Here is a 20,217-nt window from a genome sequence, read left to right as displayed (position 1 = left end):
TATTTGGGCTATTTTCTGATCTATTACTAGGTGGACATTTTTGGACTTTTGTTGTAGTTTAAAGACACATGGGCCATTTTTGAAGTACAGTTGCAACTGAGTTCAGAAAGCCATTAATTAGGAACTAACACCATCTCCCACTCCACTTGATGTGTGTATTAAATTTTCAATTTTAAATATTTATTAAAATCTCTTATCAAATATTATTTTTAATAATATGGTATTTATCAATTTATAATAAGTGAAGTAAAAATAAATAAGAGATAGGAAAAAAAAAACCCTTATACAAGAAAATAAGAGATGACAAAATTAAGCATAACGTAAATTATATCGACACCTTCTAAAATTATGTCAAAATATATAAATATTTCTCATCTTTTAAAAATTATAATTACACCCTTAAGTTGTAATTACAATTACATCCTTTTTCAGAGGTAAAATTTACACAAACATCTCCTGAAAAATATTACAATAACACATCTCCAGGAATATAACTGTAAATTTGCGAAAGACATGAGATATTTTTGTATTTTGATCTAACTTTAAAAGATGTGGTCAGTATAATTTACCCTTGAACAAATAATAAGATTAAGGGAGGCCGGGCGGGGGACTCGTTGGTATTATTTTTTTTAATAAGGGTAATTTTGTCATTGTATTAGCCAATAGGCTATTTGAGACTTTATTATTAGATAGTTAATCACATTCCCTTTTACCTAAAAATTTATAGTTTTTCCCTCTTTTATTTTCTTTTTCATTTTTTAGAGAAAACTCTCATTTGGGTAAATCAAATTAGGGCTGAAAAACTAGACATACTACCACACAAAATTGATAGATAAAAGTTCATTTCACCTTAATTAATTTATTTACATACCAAGCTTAAATTTAATTTTTTATTTGATAAGTTTTCAAATTAGGCTCCAACCTAATTTGACCTAAGTTTTTAATCAAATCAAGCTTAAAAATAATTTGTCAATTCAAAAAAATTTGAACAATAACGCATTCAACTCGATTTATTTTATTTACATTTTTGACCCAAAACAAATTACGTGGCGAGCTAATTATACTTGTCAAATAATTATTAAAATATAAATAAATAAATTTAAACTTCCCATGTAATTAAGTAAACATTTTCCAGGTCAGCACATCAATTATACATAAATTTTGTGCTGATTTGAAAAATTACATCTAATATTCTTGACGTTTGTTTGTTAATATTAGTAAATAAAAATTCATATTTACCTCTAATTGACTTATTATTGATTTATTGCAGGTCAAACAAATTTTTTTTAAACCAAACGACCCTTATATATCATCGTACACTAATACTCTTATTCAAAAAATATGTAAAACATCAATGATGTAGAAAGAAATTGCATGATAGACTATGAAAAAGACACAGGAAAGCATGCATCAGCAACCTTAGCTTTCATACCAACCTCTGTCAAACTATTACAACCCTCACCTATTCTTCGGACAATCACTGAGATCTATAAACATCATTAATTGAGACTTTAAATAACAAGAAAACAACAGTTTCTCTGAAATTCACATTGCCACACAACATATACATCGTTATCGCCTGTCTTCCACTGCGGTTGGTTGAGGATTTTTCTTACTGGTGTGTTAGTCGAATACTTGTCCCTTGGCAATGTTAGCGAACAATGATCGAAAATGTCTCCTTATATGTGTACAGTTGAATATGTTGGTAAACTGTACAAGGTGTCTTAGAGTGGGGACGACGTATAGGATGATGCTTTCTTGCAGACAAAAAGAATCATGCGTATGAGAGGATCATCTGTCAGCTCCTAGAAGAAAGATTGCACGAGGGGCTTGAGTCGTCTGCACGGCTTAGTCGTTTCTTCCTGTATCTCCATGCCACTTGGATTCGCCGGGCTGCAAGCCCTCGCCAGTAAGGTGATTCATACCTGTCAGGGAACAAGGCAGCGTGTTAGGAAATTGCGAGACAGGACTACGATGTGTAGAGAGAAACAAGAAGTAAATGCTGACATAGGAACAACAGAGATTGTACATTCTCTGGAGATAAAATGTTCCTACATCTACTAGAATAAAACAATTGTACAATTCCAGTAGATGATCAATCATCAATTACATATAAATCGGGGGTCTGTAAGATATTGTAAAATTACAATAACACCCTTGGAAGCCTACGACTACATAAAGTGTTTGCACATTAAGTTTTATATGTGGAAGGTAAAATTTCCTACAAAAACCTACGGGGAGGGTAACACGCCAAGTTTTTTATTTCCTGAGCAGACTTTCTCAACAATCATTTCTAAACATTTGTGTGGAGAGATTCAACATGAAACGAGATTTACCTTATGGCACCTTGAACACGTGGGCTCCTCAAGAATCTTGCAAAAAGACTCGTAACTTCTTCAAGATCAGCAGCTCGCAAGACGAACGCTTCTACATTAGTTAAGCATCTGACGAGCCTGTTGCTCAACAATCTGTGTCCTGGAATCCTTATTCTTCTTCCATCTGAGAACAGAAGACAAAGGTTGTTACATTGTTTCGCTTTCGACTGATTAGTGAAGCGAGCACTCATGAACTTGTACTTGTACCTTTATTTACAGAAGAATGCTCGAGGCACCAAGTGAGGAGTTCTTCTCCGCAAACATCCCCTTCCGACAAGGGAAGAACGGTCAGATCTTCTCCAATGCTCTCCATTTTTCCCCGGATTATGAAAACCATTTTATCGACAAGACCACCTCTGCAAAGGATTTTGCTTCCTTTGATGTATGTTTTTGTTCTTAGCCTTTCACATATAGCGTCTATAATAGGTTCATCCAATAATTGGAAAATTCTGACCTGTAATTAGGAAAATGCATTTTTTTAAGAAAAAGAACATCCGAAATTATAGAACCTGAAGTATTTTTTGGAGTGAAATGTTAAAATAACAGTGAAATATCATAATGGGGCTAGACCTCACAGGGAGACAACTTTGACCATTTTCTTGTCCTAGATAGGTTAGCTGAATTCTAAAACTGGTCTTATATGTTACTCTAATAGAAACTTTTTCACCATATCTATATATCTTAATAACACTTACTTTCTTAACAAATTTAAAGAGATGACGCCGTATATCTCTTTGGAGATCTTCTGGTAAATTCTCCATCAGCATTTCTTCATTTACGCCCCTAGTTGCAGCCCAATTAAAACGTTCTGCTTCTCGAACTAGCCTGCATGGAGTAGAGTCCCAAGCAAATTACGGTGCTGCATTTTCATTGAAATATAAATCCAACACCAGTTCACAACTGAAACATACAGACAGAACGGATAATATAAAGTGACAAGCAACAAATAGAATTAACCTTCTTAGTTCTTCTGGCAAGCGACGATGGCTCATCCACTGCTCGACGTCACGCCGCCTTAAAGACATTTCTAACCTCCTGGGAAGAAATGAATACAAATTCTCTGAGTTTTCTCTACTCGAGAAGACATTGTAGGTGCACGAATACAGATGTTTCAAAAAGCTAATAACACAGAGATAGGTGATAATAACATGGACATACAGAGGAAACGTAACTAAAACAATGTGTGGGTGAGATGTAATAAAAGCACAAACTAGTTGTAGGAAGTAGAAAACTTAGTCCAGCAAATCTAATTCGACTGCAGGGCTATGAAACCATCACAATTAGCAAAATCTTACCTACGTCCAAGTGCCTGGAGAAAATTCTGCATATTTCCAATGAGGAGAGCAAAGAGCAGGAGGCCGACCCCTATGATGGCCATAGTGAAAAGAACTTCCCACACAAAATAGCTTGGGACTTGATTTCCAGCCAGTGTACTAATTTGCTTCACAGAACACCAGAAGATGAAATGATGTCAATTGAGAAGTCGATCTTTTCAGAAAAAGCACGGCAGCTTTTCCTTATCAATGCAATAATTTGCACTAGTCTATGCTGACTCTCTCCTTTTGTCTTTGCTGCTCTACTCTTTTGTGTGGAAGTTGTCAGTTACCCGTAGATTTAGATATTGACATTCTTAAAATAGGCGTTGCTTTTTAATATTTTCTTAGTAAACAACAGAACTCCAAATCGATTTAAGACAGACTAAATAAATAAAAAATTCTAGTCTTTGCATGGATACCTGGAACCCCCAGAATAATGAGTAGACATATCTTGTAATTACATTTTGGTGGGTGGTTAGGTCAACAGCATTTTGATAAATCCCATAGGCAAAACCAGTTTGTCCGAAACAAGCAATTGCATCGTTATTGTTCTTCCACTGGTCCCAAGTAGGATCATTCTCAAACTCCCCAAAATCATTTCCATGTCCACAGTCAATGAATTCCATACACCTTGTGATGTTAGAGCCGTGGCAGGCATCTCGAAGGCATTGGTTCACCCTCTACACAGAAGTAAACAAAGAGAAAATCAGTACGGGCCAACACCACGAGGCAAATAACATTATACAAGAAACATAACACATTCAAACACCTTATACTATGATTTATTAAATTGATCTGTGCATATGTGTTAAGGAGTTAGTATAATGATGTCTAGATGACATTAACACTTTCATCAGGATCTCGAGAAGAAGAGGCCAGAAAAGGATAAAAACATGCCAAAAGAAAGAAGTATGAACTTAACCACCCCGGTTTCATAAGCAGAAGTTCATACTACTCTGCTGTAAGGGTTTCTTGCAGTTCAGAAGGATGCTAAGGAGCAATGACTAAAACCAAACGATGAATGCAAGGCTACCATGGTGCCTTGATACATTGAAACATATTCACGTTAAATCACAAAAACATCAGTAAGTAAAGAAAATCAAACTCCAAGGAATTAAATGAAGAACAGCTCTAAACTAACAAGAGGCTAACCTGTAGACCAAAAAGATACCAGCACGAGCCCACCACATGACTAGCCAAAACAAATGTGAGAAGATTCATAACAAAATTTGCCCATGCGGACTCAAATATGAAGCCAGTTGGAGACTGACCAGCTAGCAGAGGCAAGAATCTGTACAGCCTGGGAATATATTGAATAAGAATAGCTGCGCGTAAAAGATTTTTTGCATAGTTGGCACCAGTTGCTCCCATAGAATCTGGTAATATCAATAATATGATGATCTAGAGAAAGTAAAATAACCCCGTGTCAGTAGCATATGTGCTAATTTGCTGCACTCTGAGCGCCAAATATAAGTTACAGAATCCAAGAAGCAGAATATACTCATATCCATATATTGGTAAATGAATGCAATAATCAATAGACACCCAAACACGGGGAGAATAGGCTCTGTATATGCCTTAGCATCACGATTTGCAAGTCAGTTTTGTTGTTAAGAATGGTATTCAAGTAATAAACACTCAATTTCTATAATTGCCACACAAATAATCATTTTCTTCAGCATTTTTCATGCCTAAATGATAAAAAGAAAGAAGTCATGAGGACAAATAATATGAAGAGGTCAAAATATTATAATGTAGAAGGGGCAAGGACAGGCCTGATGCTTACCTGAGGAAGGGGCAGGACAACAAACAAATCAATGATAAAATATCCAAAAAAATAATTCCGGGCAATTTTTTTGGGGTCATCCACTAAATCTCCTGCTCCCATCACTCTAGATTCAGGAGCAACATAAGCCAGTCGGAACTGCAAAATGAAATTGAGAATGCTATCCTGGTCACTGTCCAAAATATTCACTTTTTTTTCATAATTTATGGAGCTAGAATCACTGATGCAAGAGAAGTATATGTATCTGGAATTAGCAGGGGCCAATAATTTTATAATAAATCCCCAGCCATAAATGATATGCATCTACCTATGAAAATTCAGTTCCCATTCCTGGTTTAGTCCAAAAGATCACCACTTACACTAATCTAAAGTATAAATATAAAATTTTAATTCTTTATGAACCATAAAAGTTTCACATGATATACTTTTCCAATAACTTAATAGTATTCCTGAAATTACATAGGATTAGTTATATGTATGTGATACAATTTCAAACAAGCCGAACCAACTGTGAGATTACAAATACGCTGCACTGTCTTTGGGTCAAAGATAATTTTAGAATTACTTTTATGAGACACCACATAAATAAATATTCTAGCAAGCACTTTAAAAGTGAATGAAAGGCACTAAGATATTGCAGCAAAGATTAGTTTCATAATGCAAGCAAAAGGCTGGCAATATGACTAAGCCTCAGCTGTGAAGCGCAAGTATCTTTTGTCTAGTGTAGGCATTTTTGCAAAAGTAGTCTCCATCCCCAAGTACACCATCCTCTTCCCCCCACCTCTCACAATGAAAAAAAAATGTTTTAAATAGCAAACTTATTGGACTGCATTGTCAACTGTCAAAATAAAAATAAAGAAAAATGAATTGATGTTTACTTGTAAAAAATATGCCATAAACAAAAAGGCATTAGAAATTATTTTATAACGCTTTACATGCTTTGCCAATCTGAAAATAAATTTTGTTCTGAGGTATAGTAGAAAAAAATGTGTCGACCACGCTTAAAAGTGCATTGCAGTGACCATACTTAGAAACATAGAACTGCTAAACATAGAACTAATCACACTTAAAAATACATTACAATGTGTTTCTATGTTTCTACTTTAAACATAGAACTTTTGTTGTTCAAATACCTAATGACTTTATTGTAGCAACGACACCACCTGCACTACTAAACTTAGAAATGAGGACACCAGATATCATTTAACGTAGACAAATCTCTGAAAAAATATTATCTATTCTCTGATTAAGAAAAGGTAGGCACATCCACAATCATGTTTATAAGATATCCCTAGCTAGCATTATGAGAGGCAATACAATAGAAGAAGAAATAATGAAATTAAGAAACAATAAATTAGTTTCTAAATGAAGTAACTGATTGTGCATGGTAGAGAACACCCAACAATAATGGAAGGATTCTATGGAGTAGCAATCAAGAATAGTCACCTGAAGGAGGATATGAATCAAGTAAATGAAGTCAGTCATGCTCCTCAAGACCACAATTGTTGTCGTCATGGGCCAATTTAATACTATGCACTTGTGATCCTGGGTTAATGAGATAGTCATTTGAGAAAATAGAGTTCAATCAAAATTATAGTGAAAAGTTTATGCAGCAACTTCATGGAAAGTGGTCGACAAAGGTCAAAGAGGTGCCAAAGGATTTAAAACATGTAAACAATTGCCTTTGGATTGAAAAAAGCATACAAGGTAACACAATGCACGTAGAGAACATGCAAGTCTACAGACAGTAAACTATAAACAAAGACAATGTTCCTTCAGAATTTAAAGTCATATGCAAAAAGAAGAAACTCTTCAATGATACATGGCACTGCAACTACAACCGACATCTTTTCCTCTCAAAGGAAGAAAATAGAAATAGTGGTACCTCTTTCACTAGAGGGGTTTGAAATAAACCAGTTGCATCAACTATGTCTGCTCATTAAATTTGTCTGACCAGCTTACTGGTTTTGAATTGTGATATAACTAAGGTTCGCTATAGTCATATAGTAGTGATGTAAATATTATCTTATTCTAGTTTGGCACTGTATTAAGAAAAAGGCATTTGAGGAGGGATTTTTATCCTCAAAAACAAAGCCTGGGCTGCAGCAAGAGAACAAAGATCCATCAGATGCAGAGATGTAAAATTGCCTTGCAGAATTGATCTGCTTACTACTCCTTGTGCTGACTAGTTACATCATAAAAGTTATTTATTATAGGAAACTTTGCCATCATAAACTGCAGGTCAATAGTAAAAAACTTGGTGATCAATATATAATCTTTACAAAGATGAAACAACTTTCGGGATTACCTGCTGCACAGACAGAAGAAAGAAGAATAATGGGTCCAGAAATACTGCAAACAAACAAGAAATTACGAAGAACTTGTTCCATTGCTGAACAACTTTTGCATGAGGATTCATGACTCCTGGAATATAAGGTTGCAAAAAGGAACACATTCTCTTTGCACAACCTTTTGCATCTCCATAGAGCATATTATGGAACTGCAAACAAGGTGGGGAAAATTGAAAGCATCAGTGATTCAAACTTCAGAACTATAAAGCAAAAAATTGACAAGAAAAAGTATTAGTAAGATGCAGGAAATCAAAGACCCATTAAGGAAATGATTAGAAAATATATATGCCGTTTCAATGACTTTTACTGGCTGAAAAAGATGGGTGAGTTTTATGGTGTAGTGGCCTCTTTGAAACTAGCCTCAACAGCTTACAAACCTTAGTTTAATAAAGTTATTATGAAGCAAACTACCATCTGTGACAAGCTTCCTAACAAGTAATAATACTAAATTGTAAATAGCATAAAACTATTGATAAGAGATTTCAGGCATAATTATACCATGTGCTATCCTCTGGTAAAGCAATACAAGAAGAAACCTCAACCAGTGAATATAAGTACTGCAACTAGAAACTACAAGCCTCCAGATAATAAACAGCAATATGGACATCACCATCTCGGAGCCAGGAACAACATTCAGATGTTTATGAAACTTTTGACAAAGAAACTAGCTACCATAAGAATAATACCTTTGCATCAAATATTTCTGAAGTGCTTGAATGCTTCTGGCGCCCCTTAACATTGTAATATGTTGGGCATGTTGTACAATATGGATCATTGCACATTCCAAGTTGCCCAGACTTCAGAAGACGATCATTTTTGGCCTCATAGTTGTCCAATGGCCAGTCATTGTTATCCATCCCATCAATAGAAGGATATCTGTCTATTTTGGGCTCATTAGCGTTTTGCTCTAATGGAATTTGGGGTGGCTGAAAGATGACCTCATGATTACGGCTAATATATAGTGGACCGCTCATCTGCACAGAGGAAACTTGCCTCCCATTTTTCAGAGGACCTGTGAAACCCACAAGATTGTTCTCCTGCTCAGAGGAATCCAAAACATTTGCAGGAATGGACATTGATGCACTCCTCATCCTAGTTGAAAAGATCCTACTTCTCGATCTTGAGTCATCTTGATCATCTGATTTGAAATGCATGGCAGATAACATAGGTGTCTTGTCTTTTTCAGAAGCATCCATTTCTAAAATATGCCTGAAAGCAAGATATTTAACTGAGCTGGCGAGTTTTAAAAGTTGAAAGGCGACGAAATCAGCTAAAATCAGGAACTCAGAATGATAGATGAATGGATAACAAAATTGAACATTCCATTAAACCACTCAAAAACTAATTGGCTACAAAGTACTGTTGCAAAAACTAGCTTCCACATAAGGAATAAGTCAAATCATTAAATTATTCAACAAATTCAGAGAGTGGTTTTTCATCTAGTTCTTTGAGAAACACTAGAACTTTATGAACGACCATGTTAGAGGCCATGCTGTCCGCTCAACAATGAAATCTACAGTCCGCATGAAATCAATACTCATCTCGGCACATCTCCTTATTAATCTCATCCCATGATATAAGGTGTTGAATTCAAGTTGAGCAAAAATGTGACAGAAAGTGTCCAATTCACAACTTCTTGTTTGCAACAGCATACGAGCACAAATTGATTAAGCAACCAAGACTCATTTTGCAATATTCCTTCATCTTTTCCCTTTTTATAAGTGGCTAGTGGAGAAGCTCCATTTAAATTCAAGTCCATAATACAGAAGCATAAACTCTGGCCATTATATTTATGAGATGCTAAATGCACTATTTCTTATGTCCCTTTTGGCCCCATTTCGGTATGTTGGATATTTCAACTTTCACTTTCTACCCTGAAAAGAGATTATAGAATTATGCGCCTACATGCACACAAGCACAAATAATTATGTGCTCTTGCAGCCACACGGTGGGGACAAGAAACAAGCATCGTCCAAGTAGTGCGGTAGTAAGTATTAACAAAACACAAACACGCACACAAGTATGAAGGAATACATGAATCGCGTTGAACTGTACATAAAAACACTGTACATCTCTTAAATACAGCAATTAACAAAAAGAAACTCGACGGAAAAGCAGAAACTAAAAGGACAAAATGAAGCAAGAAAATTCCAATTCTCACAAGAAAAAACCAGCCCATTGGTATGAATGATCAAAAAAGCGAAAGTGTCCATTAGAAAGACGGAAAAACCATCAAAAAAACATTCAGACCTTTCTCACTCAAAGTTCAGCAGAGAGCAGCATTCAGAAAACCAGTCTGCAGGCAAATAAACGCAAAAGAGGGTTGAAGTCCAACAAAATATATAGAAGAAAGAAGCGGAAAAACGAAGAAGATGGGAAGAAAGAGGCGTTGAATTCCTTTACTAGTGAAGAATTAAGTGGTAAACTTGGAAAAAAAAAGGTGATTTCCAGTGTGGGTGATGATCTGTAAATAAGGGCAGATGGAAAAGCGCTGACCCACAAAGCGATTCGGACCAAAAATTATGCGTAAGCTGTACTTTCCCCAGTTGCCAACTGGTAAAGGTGGAGAAGAGAAAGGGACAGAGACAGACTTCCTCCATCACTATCAGTGTGTGTGTTTGTGTGTGTGTGTGCGCTTCTTTGACTAAGAAACGCTAGTTTTTTATTAATGTCGTGTTGACTTGGCACCAAGTCTTTATTTTTATTATTATTATATTTTATTATTTTGTCCTCTCTTAATTAGTTAATATAAATTAATTATATAAATCCAATTATTTTATTTATAATGGACAATAGTATTTATTTAATTTTATTTCGTATTCAAGATTTTGAACTTCAATTATAAATGTGCATTTATAGAATAGCAGACATTCTATTCAATATCTTAGAGTGTGAACACTCTCATTTTACAATGTGAACACCTTATTATAATAATAATAATAATAATAATGTCACCTCACTAATTAATTTTAATTCCTAATTAAGAATATAAAAATTATGTGATTTTATTGTGACATTATCTCATTAATTTAATTAGTGTATTCGCATGTTGTCGGGCCATTCCCGTTCTTTTTATTTAGTTTGTCTTATTTTAAATGTAATATAATATCATAACATATGCCTAAAGTATATTGGTCTGTACTTTTAATTATAGCAAAATGTTGGTAGCACTTAATTACGTCAAATTATTTTTTATTTTATTTTTAACTTGTTTTGATGTGTTACGTGGAGATAGACAGAGAAAAACAAATATAAATAAGTATGTATTTGAGATAGTGTGTATGTTTTAATTTATTTTTTGAGATAATATAAAATAAGCTTTTGATTTTCTAGATTCTTATACTGTGTTTTTCATCTCACTGCTGGTTTTTTATTGGAATCCGATATTTTCTTTTTTTGGGTAAATATAAGTTTCATTAATAAAATAAGATCGTACAGTACAACAGTGCTCAACTGGTGGTTTCTCCCTCGACAGGCCAAGGGATACGCCATAGTGTATATAACGCACATGAACTAACAGAACAAGATAAAATTAACACTGATAATCCTCTGTCTAATATCTTCCACAATAATGGTGGCAATTATATTTGGTGGTCGCTCCGTATGCTCAAAACGTCTCAAATTTCGTTCCCTCCAAATGTGGTAAATACAAGAGCAGCCAGAAGTGCACGATAAGCCAAGTTAATCATATGTTTTTCTCTCCATTTCCTTGCAGCCCACTCAATGTTCCGATATTTTCTTATGGGTCTCTTGCAGAATTATTAATGATTTGGTACATTCATAACGCTGTTTCTATAACTTATTTATTAATATATTGAGCTTAATGTTATTTTTTTACACGTTGGTCAGATAGTTGTCTTAGATTTTGGTTTATGTGGAAATTTAATGCTGATTAGGGCTCTCTAGAATTTGGTTTATTGGCCGAATCGAAATTTCCATTCGATTTTATAAAAGAAAATTGATTTTCAGTAGTTGGTCCAAAAATTGATTTTTTTATATATTTAAATGATATAAATGAGTTATTTCTGTATTTATTAATTAAATAAATATATTATATTAACTAAATATATTAGTTATCTATATATTTATTAAATAAATAAATGAATCAATTAAGTAACTTACTAAATTAAAATTAGAAATAGAAAAGAAAATATGTAAATTGAGTCAATTGAGTCTGACTATTGAAATTTGAGCACTCTCTCTCGCGCGCGGCAGTGAGAAAAAATTGCACACGTCCAGAACTTCATCTTCACGTCCATGAATCCATCGGCACGCGGCACGCGGCACGCCTTCGCTCCGACTCCACCATTAACAGGTGATTTTTCTTCTTTGTAAATTTGTTTTACAGTTTGTAGAATAAGTTTGATGAGGAAGTTCTGCTTTCTAGGTGTCTGATGAAATGCCTGATTAAATTTTTGTTGACTTTGTTTGGTTGTGCTTGGGCTTTGGTTGGATTTTTGTATCACTATTGTTGTGTGTAGTTGGGGAATGACAAATGATGTATTGTTATATGAATTGGAGATGGAGTTCGGATTTTTTTTTTGTAAATAAATCGGTTTTTTCGGTTCAGTTCGGTTTGGTTGTGTAGACCATGGCAAAACGAAGCAATTTTTTTATTGCTAATCCACGTATTGGGGTTTGAATCTCCTGTTTCTTGCTCTCCTTCTCCGAAATTGTACTATGTTTGTGTCTGTAACAGTACATTAAGCATTGTCATGTTCAACGTTGCTATCTTCTTAATTTTGCCATTTTAAGTGGAGAATGATTTTAGTTTTTGGTTCGTAGGACATTCCTTCGTGTAGTGGCGTTCTGAGAGAGGATTTTCATCTAATTTTTGTTCATGAATAGAGTTTCATACATGGTTGAGTACTTTCATAGTTGTTGGTTTGATGTAAAGGTGAAGCTATACGATCTAGTTTCATCCTGTATATATATTTTAAACTCCATTGATTTAGCACTGGATTATGTTCCCTTGGTGAGTCATGGTGAATTGTTTTCTTGATTATTATTTAGTGAAAAACTTGAACAAGTTGAGTGAGCTGGTTAAATTTCTCGATTGAAATAAGCTTCGCTCGCGCTCTTCTAGAGAAGAAAGGAATGAAATAAGAACCCCCACTTCTCCATGTCTTGTTGATAATGCTGTCTCTGTTGGGCAACTTAGGATGTATTCTGATGCTTGTGATGTGGGCTTAATTTGATTAGAGTAAAGAAATTGGGCTTGGCCGCTCTCTCATATATTCCAAGATATTCCTATTCTTCCTTCCATTGATTATATTCTTTTGATATGTTTTCCTGAACTTTTTTTTCTTGAATCTCAACATTTATATGAAGATTCTTGAAAATTTCCACACTGTACATACATGAATTGTGGGCAATCCAAGTTCCCTCCACTCAGCAATGTTGATTTCCATAAATCGGAAATCAGTGGTCTCACTGTCCCGTCGTGTTTTCTTCTCCACACTAAGCTCAATGCAAGACTCAGACTTGGAAGAAAAGGGAGACTTGGAGCAATTTTCCGGTGTAATCCATGATAAAGACCTTCTCAGAAAAGCCTCAAATGGTAATCTCCTTGTTCTTGATCTTATTGATCGAGGTGCAATGGAACCTGACGCGAGATTTTATATGGAGCTCTTCAAGAAGTGTACTGATCAGGGCAGGCTCAAAGAGGGGCAAATGGTTCATAGCCATTTTGTGAACTCGAGATTTCAGCACTATGTTGTTCTGCAGAACACTGTTCTGAATATGTACGCGAAATGCGGCGATATGAAGATGGCGCGTAAGGTGTTTGATGGGATGACTGAACGGGACATGGTTTCTTATACTATGTTGATCAGTGGGTATTCGCAGAGCAATGAGTTCAGGGAGGCGTTAGGGTTGTATGTAGAAATGCTTAGGACGGGCTTTCAGCCGAATGAGTTTACTTTTGGAAGTGCTTTGAAGTCTGCTGGAGGTTTGCAGAGTGATGCACTGGGGAGTGGGATTCATGGGGCTTGTCTGAAGTGTGGGTATGAGGAGAATGTGTATGTTGGGAGTGCATTGGTGGATATGTACACGAGATGTAAGAAGATGGCGATGGCGAAGATGATATTTGATGAGTTGAAGAGTAAGAATGAGGTTTCTTGGAATGCTTTGGTTGCGGCATATGGGAGAGATGGAGAGGGACACAATGCAGTGAAGCTGTTCTCAGATATGAAACGCGGAGGTTTTGAACCGACCCATTTCACATATTCTAGTATTTTTGCAGCCTGTGCAAATAGTGGAGCTTTGGAACAAGGGAAATGGGTGCATGCAGATATGGTGAAGTCGGGACTGAAGCTCATTGCTTTTGTCGGTAACACTCTTCTTGATATGTATGGTAAGGCAGGAAGCATTGAGGATGCAAAGAAGGTTTTCTATCGATTGGTGAAGAAAGACATTGTTTCATGGAACTCGATGCTTACTGCTTATGCACAGCATGGACTTGGCCAGGAAGCTGTTGATCTCTTTGAAGAAATGCGTAGAGTCGGGTTTCAGCCAAATGAGATCACCTTCCTGTGTGTGCTCAATGCTAGCAGCCATGCTGGGCTTTTGGACAAAGGATTATATTACTTTGAGCTGATGAGGAAATATGAGTTAGAACCAGATATTACACATTATGTGACAATTGTTGATCTACTTGGTCGAGTTGGCCAACTTGATCGTGCGCAGAGGTTCATAAGAGAAATGACCATCCAACCTACAGCAGCTATTTGGACAGCGTTGCTTGCAGCTTGTAGGATGCATAAGAATATGGAATTGGGTGCTTATGCTGCGGAGCGTGTTTTCGAACTTGACCCCCATGATTCTGGTCCCCACATGCTACTCTGTAACATCTATGCTTCTGCCGGTAGATTGAGAGATGCTGCAAGAGTGAGAAGAATGATGAATGAAAGTGGGGTTAAGAAAGAACCTGCTTGTAGTTGGGTGGAGATTGAGAATGCTATTCACGTGTTTGTGGCAAATGATGATACCCACCCACAAAGTGAGGAAATTCGTAAAATGTGGGAGAAGCTCAGAGATGAAATTAAGAAAATTGGATATGTCCCGGATACTAGCCACGTACTTTGGTTTCTGGACCAGCAAGAAAGAGAAGAGAGGTTGCAATATCACAGCGAGAAACTCGCACTTGCATTTGCACTCCTTAATACTCCACCTGGAACCCCCATCACGATAAAGAAAAACATTAGAGTCTGTGGTGATTGCCATACTGCATTTAAGTTTGTATCTAAGTTGGTGAGTAGAGAAATCATCTTGAGAGACACCAACAGATTCCATCATTTTCGTGGTGGTTCATGCTCATGCAGGGACTATTGGTAGAGGCAGAATAAGTTGCCAACTTCATCTGGCTCATGCCTCCTGCTTCTATATCTTGAAGAGACAGGATCATCATTTTATCTTGTGAGCACACAGCAACAGTGTGTTACAACCAACCAGTCAAAGGGTTTAGACTATCATTGATAACATCGGATACCAACTTCACTCTACTTGCTTATTGTTGTTAAGAAACCTTTATGGTCGAGCAAGGTGGTATGCGATCAGTAGTGAAGAAGAGGTTGAGGGCTGATGCCAATCTTCCTTAGCATGGCTTGTGCAATTTAAGACCACTTGGTTTAATCAAAAGTACAGAAACATGCTGTTGTCATGGGGATGAAAGTAGGTGTTAAGGAAGTGGTTGCCCAACAGTTGATAGAACTGAAAGTAAGTGGGCGAATAGCTTCTTACGTGACATTACCCATTTGCAACTAGCAGTGTCTGGCAATGGTATTTGACATATCTATTAGCAGAATACCTCCCGTGGTTGCCAGTTTACAAGCTGAATGTGTAGGGCAATCCTTGAAAAAGATGTCTTGGGAGTGTAGTATGTCTACAATATCCCTCGCTGTTTATTGTCTGATAATTGTATGATCGCTCCAGTTCCCGGTCCTTCTACTTTCGAGTGGTTGAGCTCTTTATACTTTTTGCATACACAAGCACGGGAATTTTGGGACTGATACAATTCAGGTTCTTAGTACCTTGTAAAAGGCGTAGGATGTGATGCGAATAACCTTCTTTTTTGAGAATTGTGAGGGTCCTTAAGTACTGAACTAATTTCTAGCTATTTTGTTGTTGCCGAAGATGTTAGAGCTATGCATGATACTCATCCGTTTCACCATATCACTCTTGCTTTGAGCCTCGAGGATAGTTTGCTCAAGCAACAGCGTCAGAGAATCAATATTGCTTATGTCTAAATTGAAATAGGAATTCTTGATAATATATTTGTCCCTATCCATTCTTTGCTGGTTTTACTATTTTTATTCGAACTTCCAATTGTACCTATTTAGGTCCCCAGTTTATTTCTTTCTTACATTTATGCTATCAGGCTCTCACTAGCATACTGAAAGAAAAATTATTGAGTGAAGGCAGAAAGCAGTATGTAATTCCGGTGGGTGGATCCAATTCCTTGTGAACCTGATAAAATCTTGCATTATGTTCTATAGGCTATTTGTTGTTAACGTGTTATTTATATTTTTTATTTTATTAACGGTTTATAAAATTGGCTTTTATTAGCGACTTAAAATGACAAGTGTGGTCAACTGAAGCTGTTTGGTTGTGAAAGGAGCAGTAATTAGGCCTGCAGTTTCTGTACCGTCATCTCTTCGCGCTTGGTCAGCAGTCACCACACATAAGCCGAGTTCTGATCTTTGCTAACTCTGCACAGGCCAACGGTCTTGGTTATGCTATGAATACAGCAGAGGACCTTGTATTTGTCAAGCAAATCACTCAATCTACTGGAGTCGTTCTTGACCCAGTCCACAGGTATACACTTCTATGGTTTTTGCAAAAATGGCTCCTTGATGCTGCAGGCTTGCTTTCCTTATTGATTTTCGGACAGAGATTAGTAAAAAGATGAAGATGCTGTCCCTCTGAATTTTAAAATTCTTTAACGCCGGAAAAGCAGCTTACGGGATGATGAAGCACATGGCTGAGAATCCCGAAAAGTGGGAAGGACGAGAGGTTCTCTTCATACACACTGGTGGACTCTTGGGCTTGTTCGACAAAACAGAAGAGATGTCTTCATTGGTGGGGAGCTGGCGGCTGGCGGAGAATGGATATCCAGAGTCTGTACCCCGCAAAGAGGGCACTGGTAAAATGTTCTGAACATATCGAGATCAAACTTCTCCTGGCTATTGATTTTATTACTCATTCAAGAAACGAAGAAGCTCACGTCCCGATTCTATGAAATCCTTTGCATGAGGTCCAAGAATAAAGGGAAGCCTCAGGCTTCATGACAGTTTGTTCAACTGTATGAAATGTTTCCTCCCAGCAGTTTCTTGCACATGTTGCTTTGGCAATACCATCAAAGTGTTCTATCATTCTTGTTCTGAGAAATTATATTTTTGGTCTCTATACATAAGTACTTATTTGCTTTTGGTTCCTAATCTTCACACACAATGGTAGGACAAAATCTAAGAATTTACAGGTATTAGAGACCAAAACTGTGGCACTTGAACCTTAAGAACCAAAGGCGAATAAGCGCCATATATAGGGACCAAAAATATCTCTTACAATGAAAGAAGAAAAAACTAATTTTTATTTGGTTGGATTAAAATACATTTCAAGAATAGATTTAAATTCAAGAGAGGTAAATTTTATATTATAAACTTTTAAAAATTAAAATGAAAATTAATTTTTTATTTAGGTCCCAATATATCTTGGATTATAGTTATAATATACTTAATTGTTGAATAATGATTTATTTTTATGAAAATTTATAAATAAAATTACTGAAAATTAACACAATATATATATATATTCTTATAAGGGTAATTTACAAATTTTGTCCGTTTATAGCTACTTATTTAGTTTTAGTCCTCAATGTTCACTTGCCATAATTCTAATTCTAATTTTTTATAATTTTTTATAAATGTGATTCCTAATTTGATGGTAAGACCAAATTTTATAAATAATAAAAACTAAAATGATGGCATATACACATTAGGGATTAGAAATGAATACATGGACTATATATATACCAACAAACAAATAATATAATTTACCCACTCAATTATTTCAAAAGCGAATCTTCCAGAAAACCGCGAGCACGCAGGATCGCCGCCTCCGGGTATATCTTGTCCGCCAAGCAATGGCTTTGCACAACCCCATATAAAATCCCCCTGAATAAAGATTTGCTCTGAAAGTTGATTTCAGAAACCGTAAACGAATCGAAGAACTACGGTTCAGGACTCTGTTTCTGCTTGCAATTATCTGAAAAATCTGTTGACAAGGTTTGTCAGTGAGCAATTTTTCTTCTTTGCTCAAAGGGAAAGACAAAGAAAAAAGAAAAAAACAGCAGCTGATTTTTTGTTTTTCTTTGTGATGTTTTGGATTCTTATATTGTTTTTTAATCTCACTGCAGGTTTTTTTATTGGAATCCAGTTTTTTCTTCAGGTCTCTTGCAGAATCAGTGATGGTACTCCATTAACGCTGTTTCTGCAATCTGTTTATTAGTTTTTTGATCTTAATGTTCTTCTTTATACATGGGTCAGATTGTTCCTGGGATAGATTTTCTTTTTTTTCTTTTCTTGTTTTGCTTGAGCTCTTGGTTTTTCTGATATTTTGATACCGACCATGTGTGGTAGTGGGAAAATGGGTGCTTAAGGAGAAGCTTTGATCGGGTGATTAGGGTTCCACTGTTTTAGTACTTATACAGCATTTGGGTGTTTGAGTCTATAGGCTGAAGATAAGCATATTGTTTGATTCTGGAAAATGGTGGTTTAGTTGTGTAGTCCATGGCAAAACAAGGAATTCGTTGATTGCTAATCCACGTATTGGGTTTTGCATTGCCCGCCATTTTAGAAATTGTACGATGTTTGTGTCTTGTGTCTGAATCAAACGGTACATTGAGCATTATCATGTTCAGCGTTGCTAACCTCTTTGATTCTTAACACATTCCGTCTTGTTGTTGAGTTCTGAACATGGATTTTCATCTAACTTTTGTTCATAAATAAGTCTTGCACATGGTTGAGTACTTCCATAGTTGTCAGTTTGATGTAAAGGTGGAGATATATGATCTACTTTCATCCTGTATATATTTTAAGCTCCATTGTTTTAGCATTGGGTTATTTTGGCTTGGTGTGCCGTGGTGAATTGTTTTCTTGATTACTATTTTAGTGAATACCTTGAACATGTTGAGTAAGCTGGTTAAATTTCTCGACTGAAATCAGCTTGGCTCGAGTTCATCTAAAAGCAAAGGAATGAAAGAAGAATGCCCTATTTTTCCATGTCTTATTGATTTACTGCTCTTATTGCTATATGGTTTTTGTTATGCAAGCATGTTCTTGATGTCTATTGAGAAGAAATGCTGTCTCTGTTGGGCAACTTAGGATATATCTGATCCTTGTCATCTTAATTTCTCTTTTTGGCAGGCATCACCTATAATAGTGGGTGCTGCTGTTGGAAGTGCTGCTTTAGGTGCCAGATATTTGATGAGAGCATGGGAAGCATTTAAAGCTCGTCCTGTAGTTCCGCGTGCTCGTAGATTTTATCCTGGGGGATTTGAACAGGTCATGACGAGGCGGGAGGCAGCTTTGATTCTTGGAGTGAGGTAAATATTTCAACTTGCAACTTTTCAAACAACAGATTCCTGGATATTGTATCAACTGAATTAATGCTTTTCGGATATTTGTATCTCTAATATTTGACCTGTCTAATTGTCAGGGAGCATGCCGTTATAGAGAAGATCAGGGAGGCACATAGAAGAGTAATGGTGGCAAACCACCCCGATGCTGGTGGTAGTCATTACCTTGCTTCGAAGATCAATGAAGCTAAAGATGTGTTACTAAAGAAAGGCAGGTCACCGGATTCTGCATTCTGATCAATTTTCACTTCAAGAAAACAATCGTTTGACTCAGAAAAATATTTCCATCATTTTATACTAGCACAGCCTCGTGGCATTCATTAGAGTCGCTCGTCGAGAAGTGACACATGGCACAATGTTACGGTACTCATGGATGAATTCATATACAGATTGATTAATTTGTATTTTAATGACCCCAATAATCAGTGCAGCCAATTATACCCTCTGAATGAAAGAGGAAAATGTCTTCTTTTGCATGTAATACTTCTGTATGGTTTAAAACCCCTGCAGTTTTATGAATTATTATGTGTTATCTGGTGTAAAGTTAATCCTGACGGAGAGCGTAAGAGCATTTGATGTTCATTTACATCTGCTATTGATGGCTGTTTGAATTATTACACGTAACTGCCCGTGAATTCCATGTGACTTGAAAAATTATATTTATCCAACACTTTCATCTAATAAATAGGTTCTCTGTTTGGTCAAAATTTATTGTATTTACTTCTAAGTCATTGCTTAAATACTTCGATATGAC

At 36.1% G+C, this 20,217-nt stretch overlaps 3 protein-coding genes across 7 annotated transcripts; 2 read left to right on the top strand and 1 right to left on the bottom strand.

Moving 5' to 3' along the window:
• Nucleotides 1–1,406: 1,406 nt before the first annotated feature.
• Nucleotides 1,407–10,452, bottom strand: LOC105157337 (putative cyclic nucleotide-gated ion channel 20, chloroplastic). 2 transcript variants are annotated; one of them, XM_011073735.3, is made up of 14 exons: nucleotides 10,325–10,452; nucleotides 10,079–10,124; nucleotides 8,515–9,037; nucleotides 7,786–7,977; nucleotides 6,924–7,022; nucleotides 5,478–5,615; nucleotides 4,844–5,092; nucleotides 4,111–4,371; nucleotides 3,671–3,816; nucleotides 3,333–3,410; nucleotides 3,071–3,200; nucleotides 2,583–2,829; nucleotides 2,337–2,499; nucleotides 1,407–1,925 (listed from the first exon to the last, which is right to left on the bottom strand). In XM_011073735.3, exons 3-14 carry the CDS (start codon nucleotides 9,022–9,024, stop codon nucleotides 1,799–1,801), a joined length of 2,340 nt encoding a protein of 779 aa, XP_011072037.1. In that variant the 5' UTR covers nucleotides 9,025–9,037; nucleotides 10,079–10,124; nucleotides 10,325–10,452; the 3' UTR covers nucleotides 1,407–1,798. The 2 variants fall into 2 exon arrangements, with proteins under 2 accessions (XP_011072037.1, XP_011072038.1); XM_011073736.3 differs by lacking the exon at nucleotides 5,478–5,615 and having other exon boundaries at nucleotides 10,079–10,449.
• A 1,520-nt stretch (nucleotides 10,453–11,972) lies between these two features.
• Nucleotides 11,973–17,253, top strand: LOC105157336 (Tetratricopeptide repeat (TPR)-like superfamily protein). 3 transcript variants are annotated; one of them, XR_002286871.2, is made up of 3 exons: nucleotides 11,973–12,143; nucleotides 13,160–16,268; nucleotides 16,394–17,253. XR_002286871.2 is itself a non-coding variant. In XM_011073733.3 (2 exons), the coding sequence occupies exon 2, from the start codon at nucleotides 13,226–13,228 to the stop codon at nucleotides 15,161–15,163; it is 1,938 nt and encodes a 645-aa protein (XP_011072035.1). In that variant the 5' UTR covers nucleotides 11,973–12,143; nucleotides 13,160–13,225; the 3' UTR covers nucleotides 15,164–17,253. The 3 variants fall into 3 exon arrangements, 1 of the variants encoding a protein (XP_011072035.1); XR_002286870.2 differs by having other exon boundaries at nucleotides 13,160–16,642; nucleotides 16,785–17,253; XM_011073733.3 differs by having other exon boundaries at nucleotides 13,160–17,253.
• Nucleotides 17,254–17,884: 631 nt separating this feature from the next.
• On the top strand, nucleotides 17,885–20,049 carry LOC105157335 (mitochondrial import inner membrane translocase subunit TIM14-3). 2 transcript variants are annotated; one of them, XM_088878990.1, is made up of 4 exons: nucleotides 17,885–18,115; nucleotides 18,246–18,296; nucleotides 19,252–19,430; nucleotides 19,544–20,049. In XM_088878990.1, exons 2-4 carry the CDS (start codon nucleotides 18,294–18,296, stop codon nucleotides 19,698–19,700), a joined length of 339 nt encoding a protein of 112 aa, XP_088735116.1. In that variant the 5' UTR covers nucleotides 17,885–18,115; nucleotides 18,246–18,293; the 3' UTR covers nucleotides 19,701–20,049. The 2 variants fall into 2 exon arrangements, with proteins under 2 accessions (XP_088735116.1, XP_011072034.1); XM_011073732.3 differs by having other exon boundaries at nucleotides 17,886–18,111; nucleotides 18,243–18,296.
• Nucleotides 20,050–20,217: the final 168 nt, after the last annotated feature.

Source organism: Sesamum indicum, linkage group LG3 (assembly GCF_026168435.1).
Source record: "Sesamum indicum cultivar Baizhima isolate 11 linkage group LG3, ASM2616843v1, whole genome shotgun sequence".
NCBI lineage: Eukaryota > Viridiplantae > Streptophyta > Magnoliopsida > Lamiales > Pedaliaceae > Sesamum > Sesamum indicum.
This window is presented reverse-complemented; position numbering and strand designations above follow the sequence as displayed.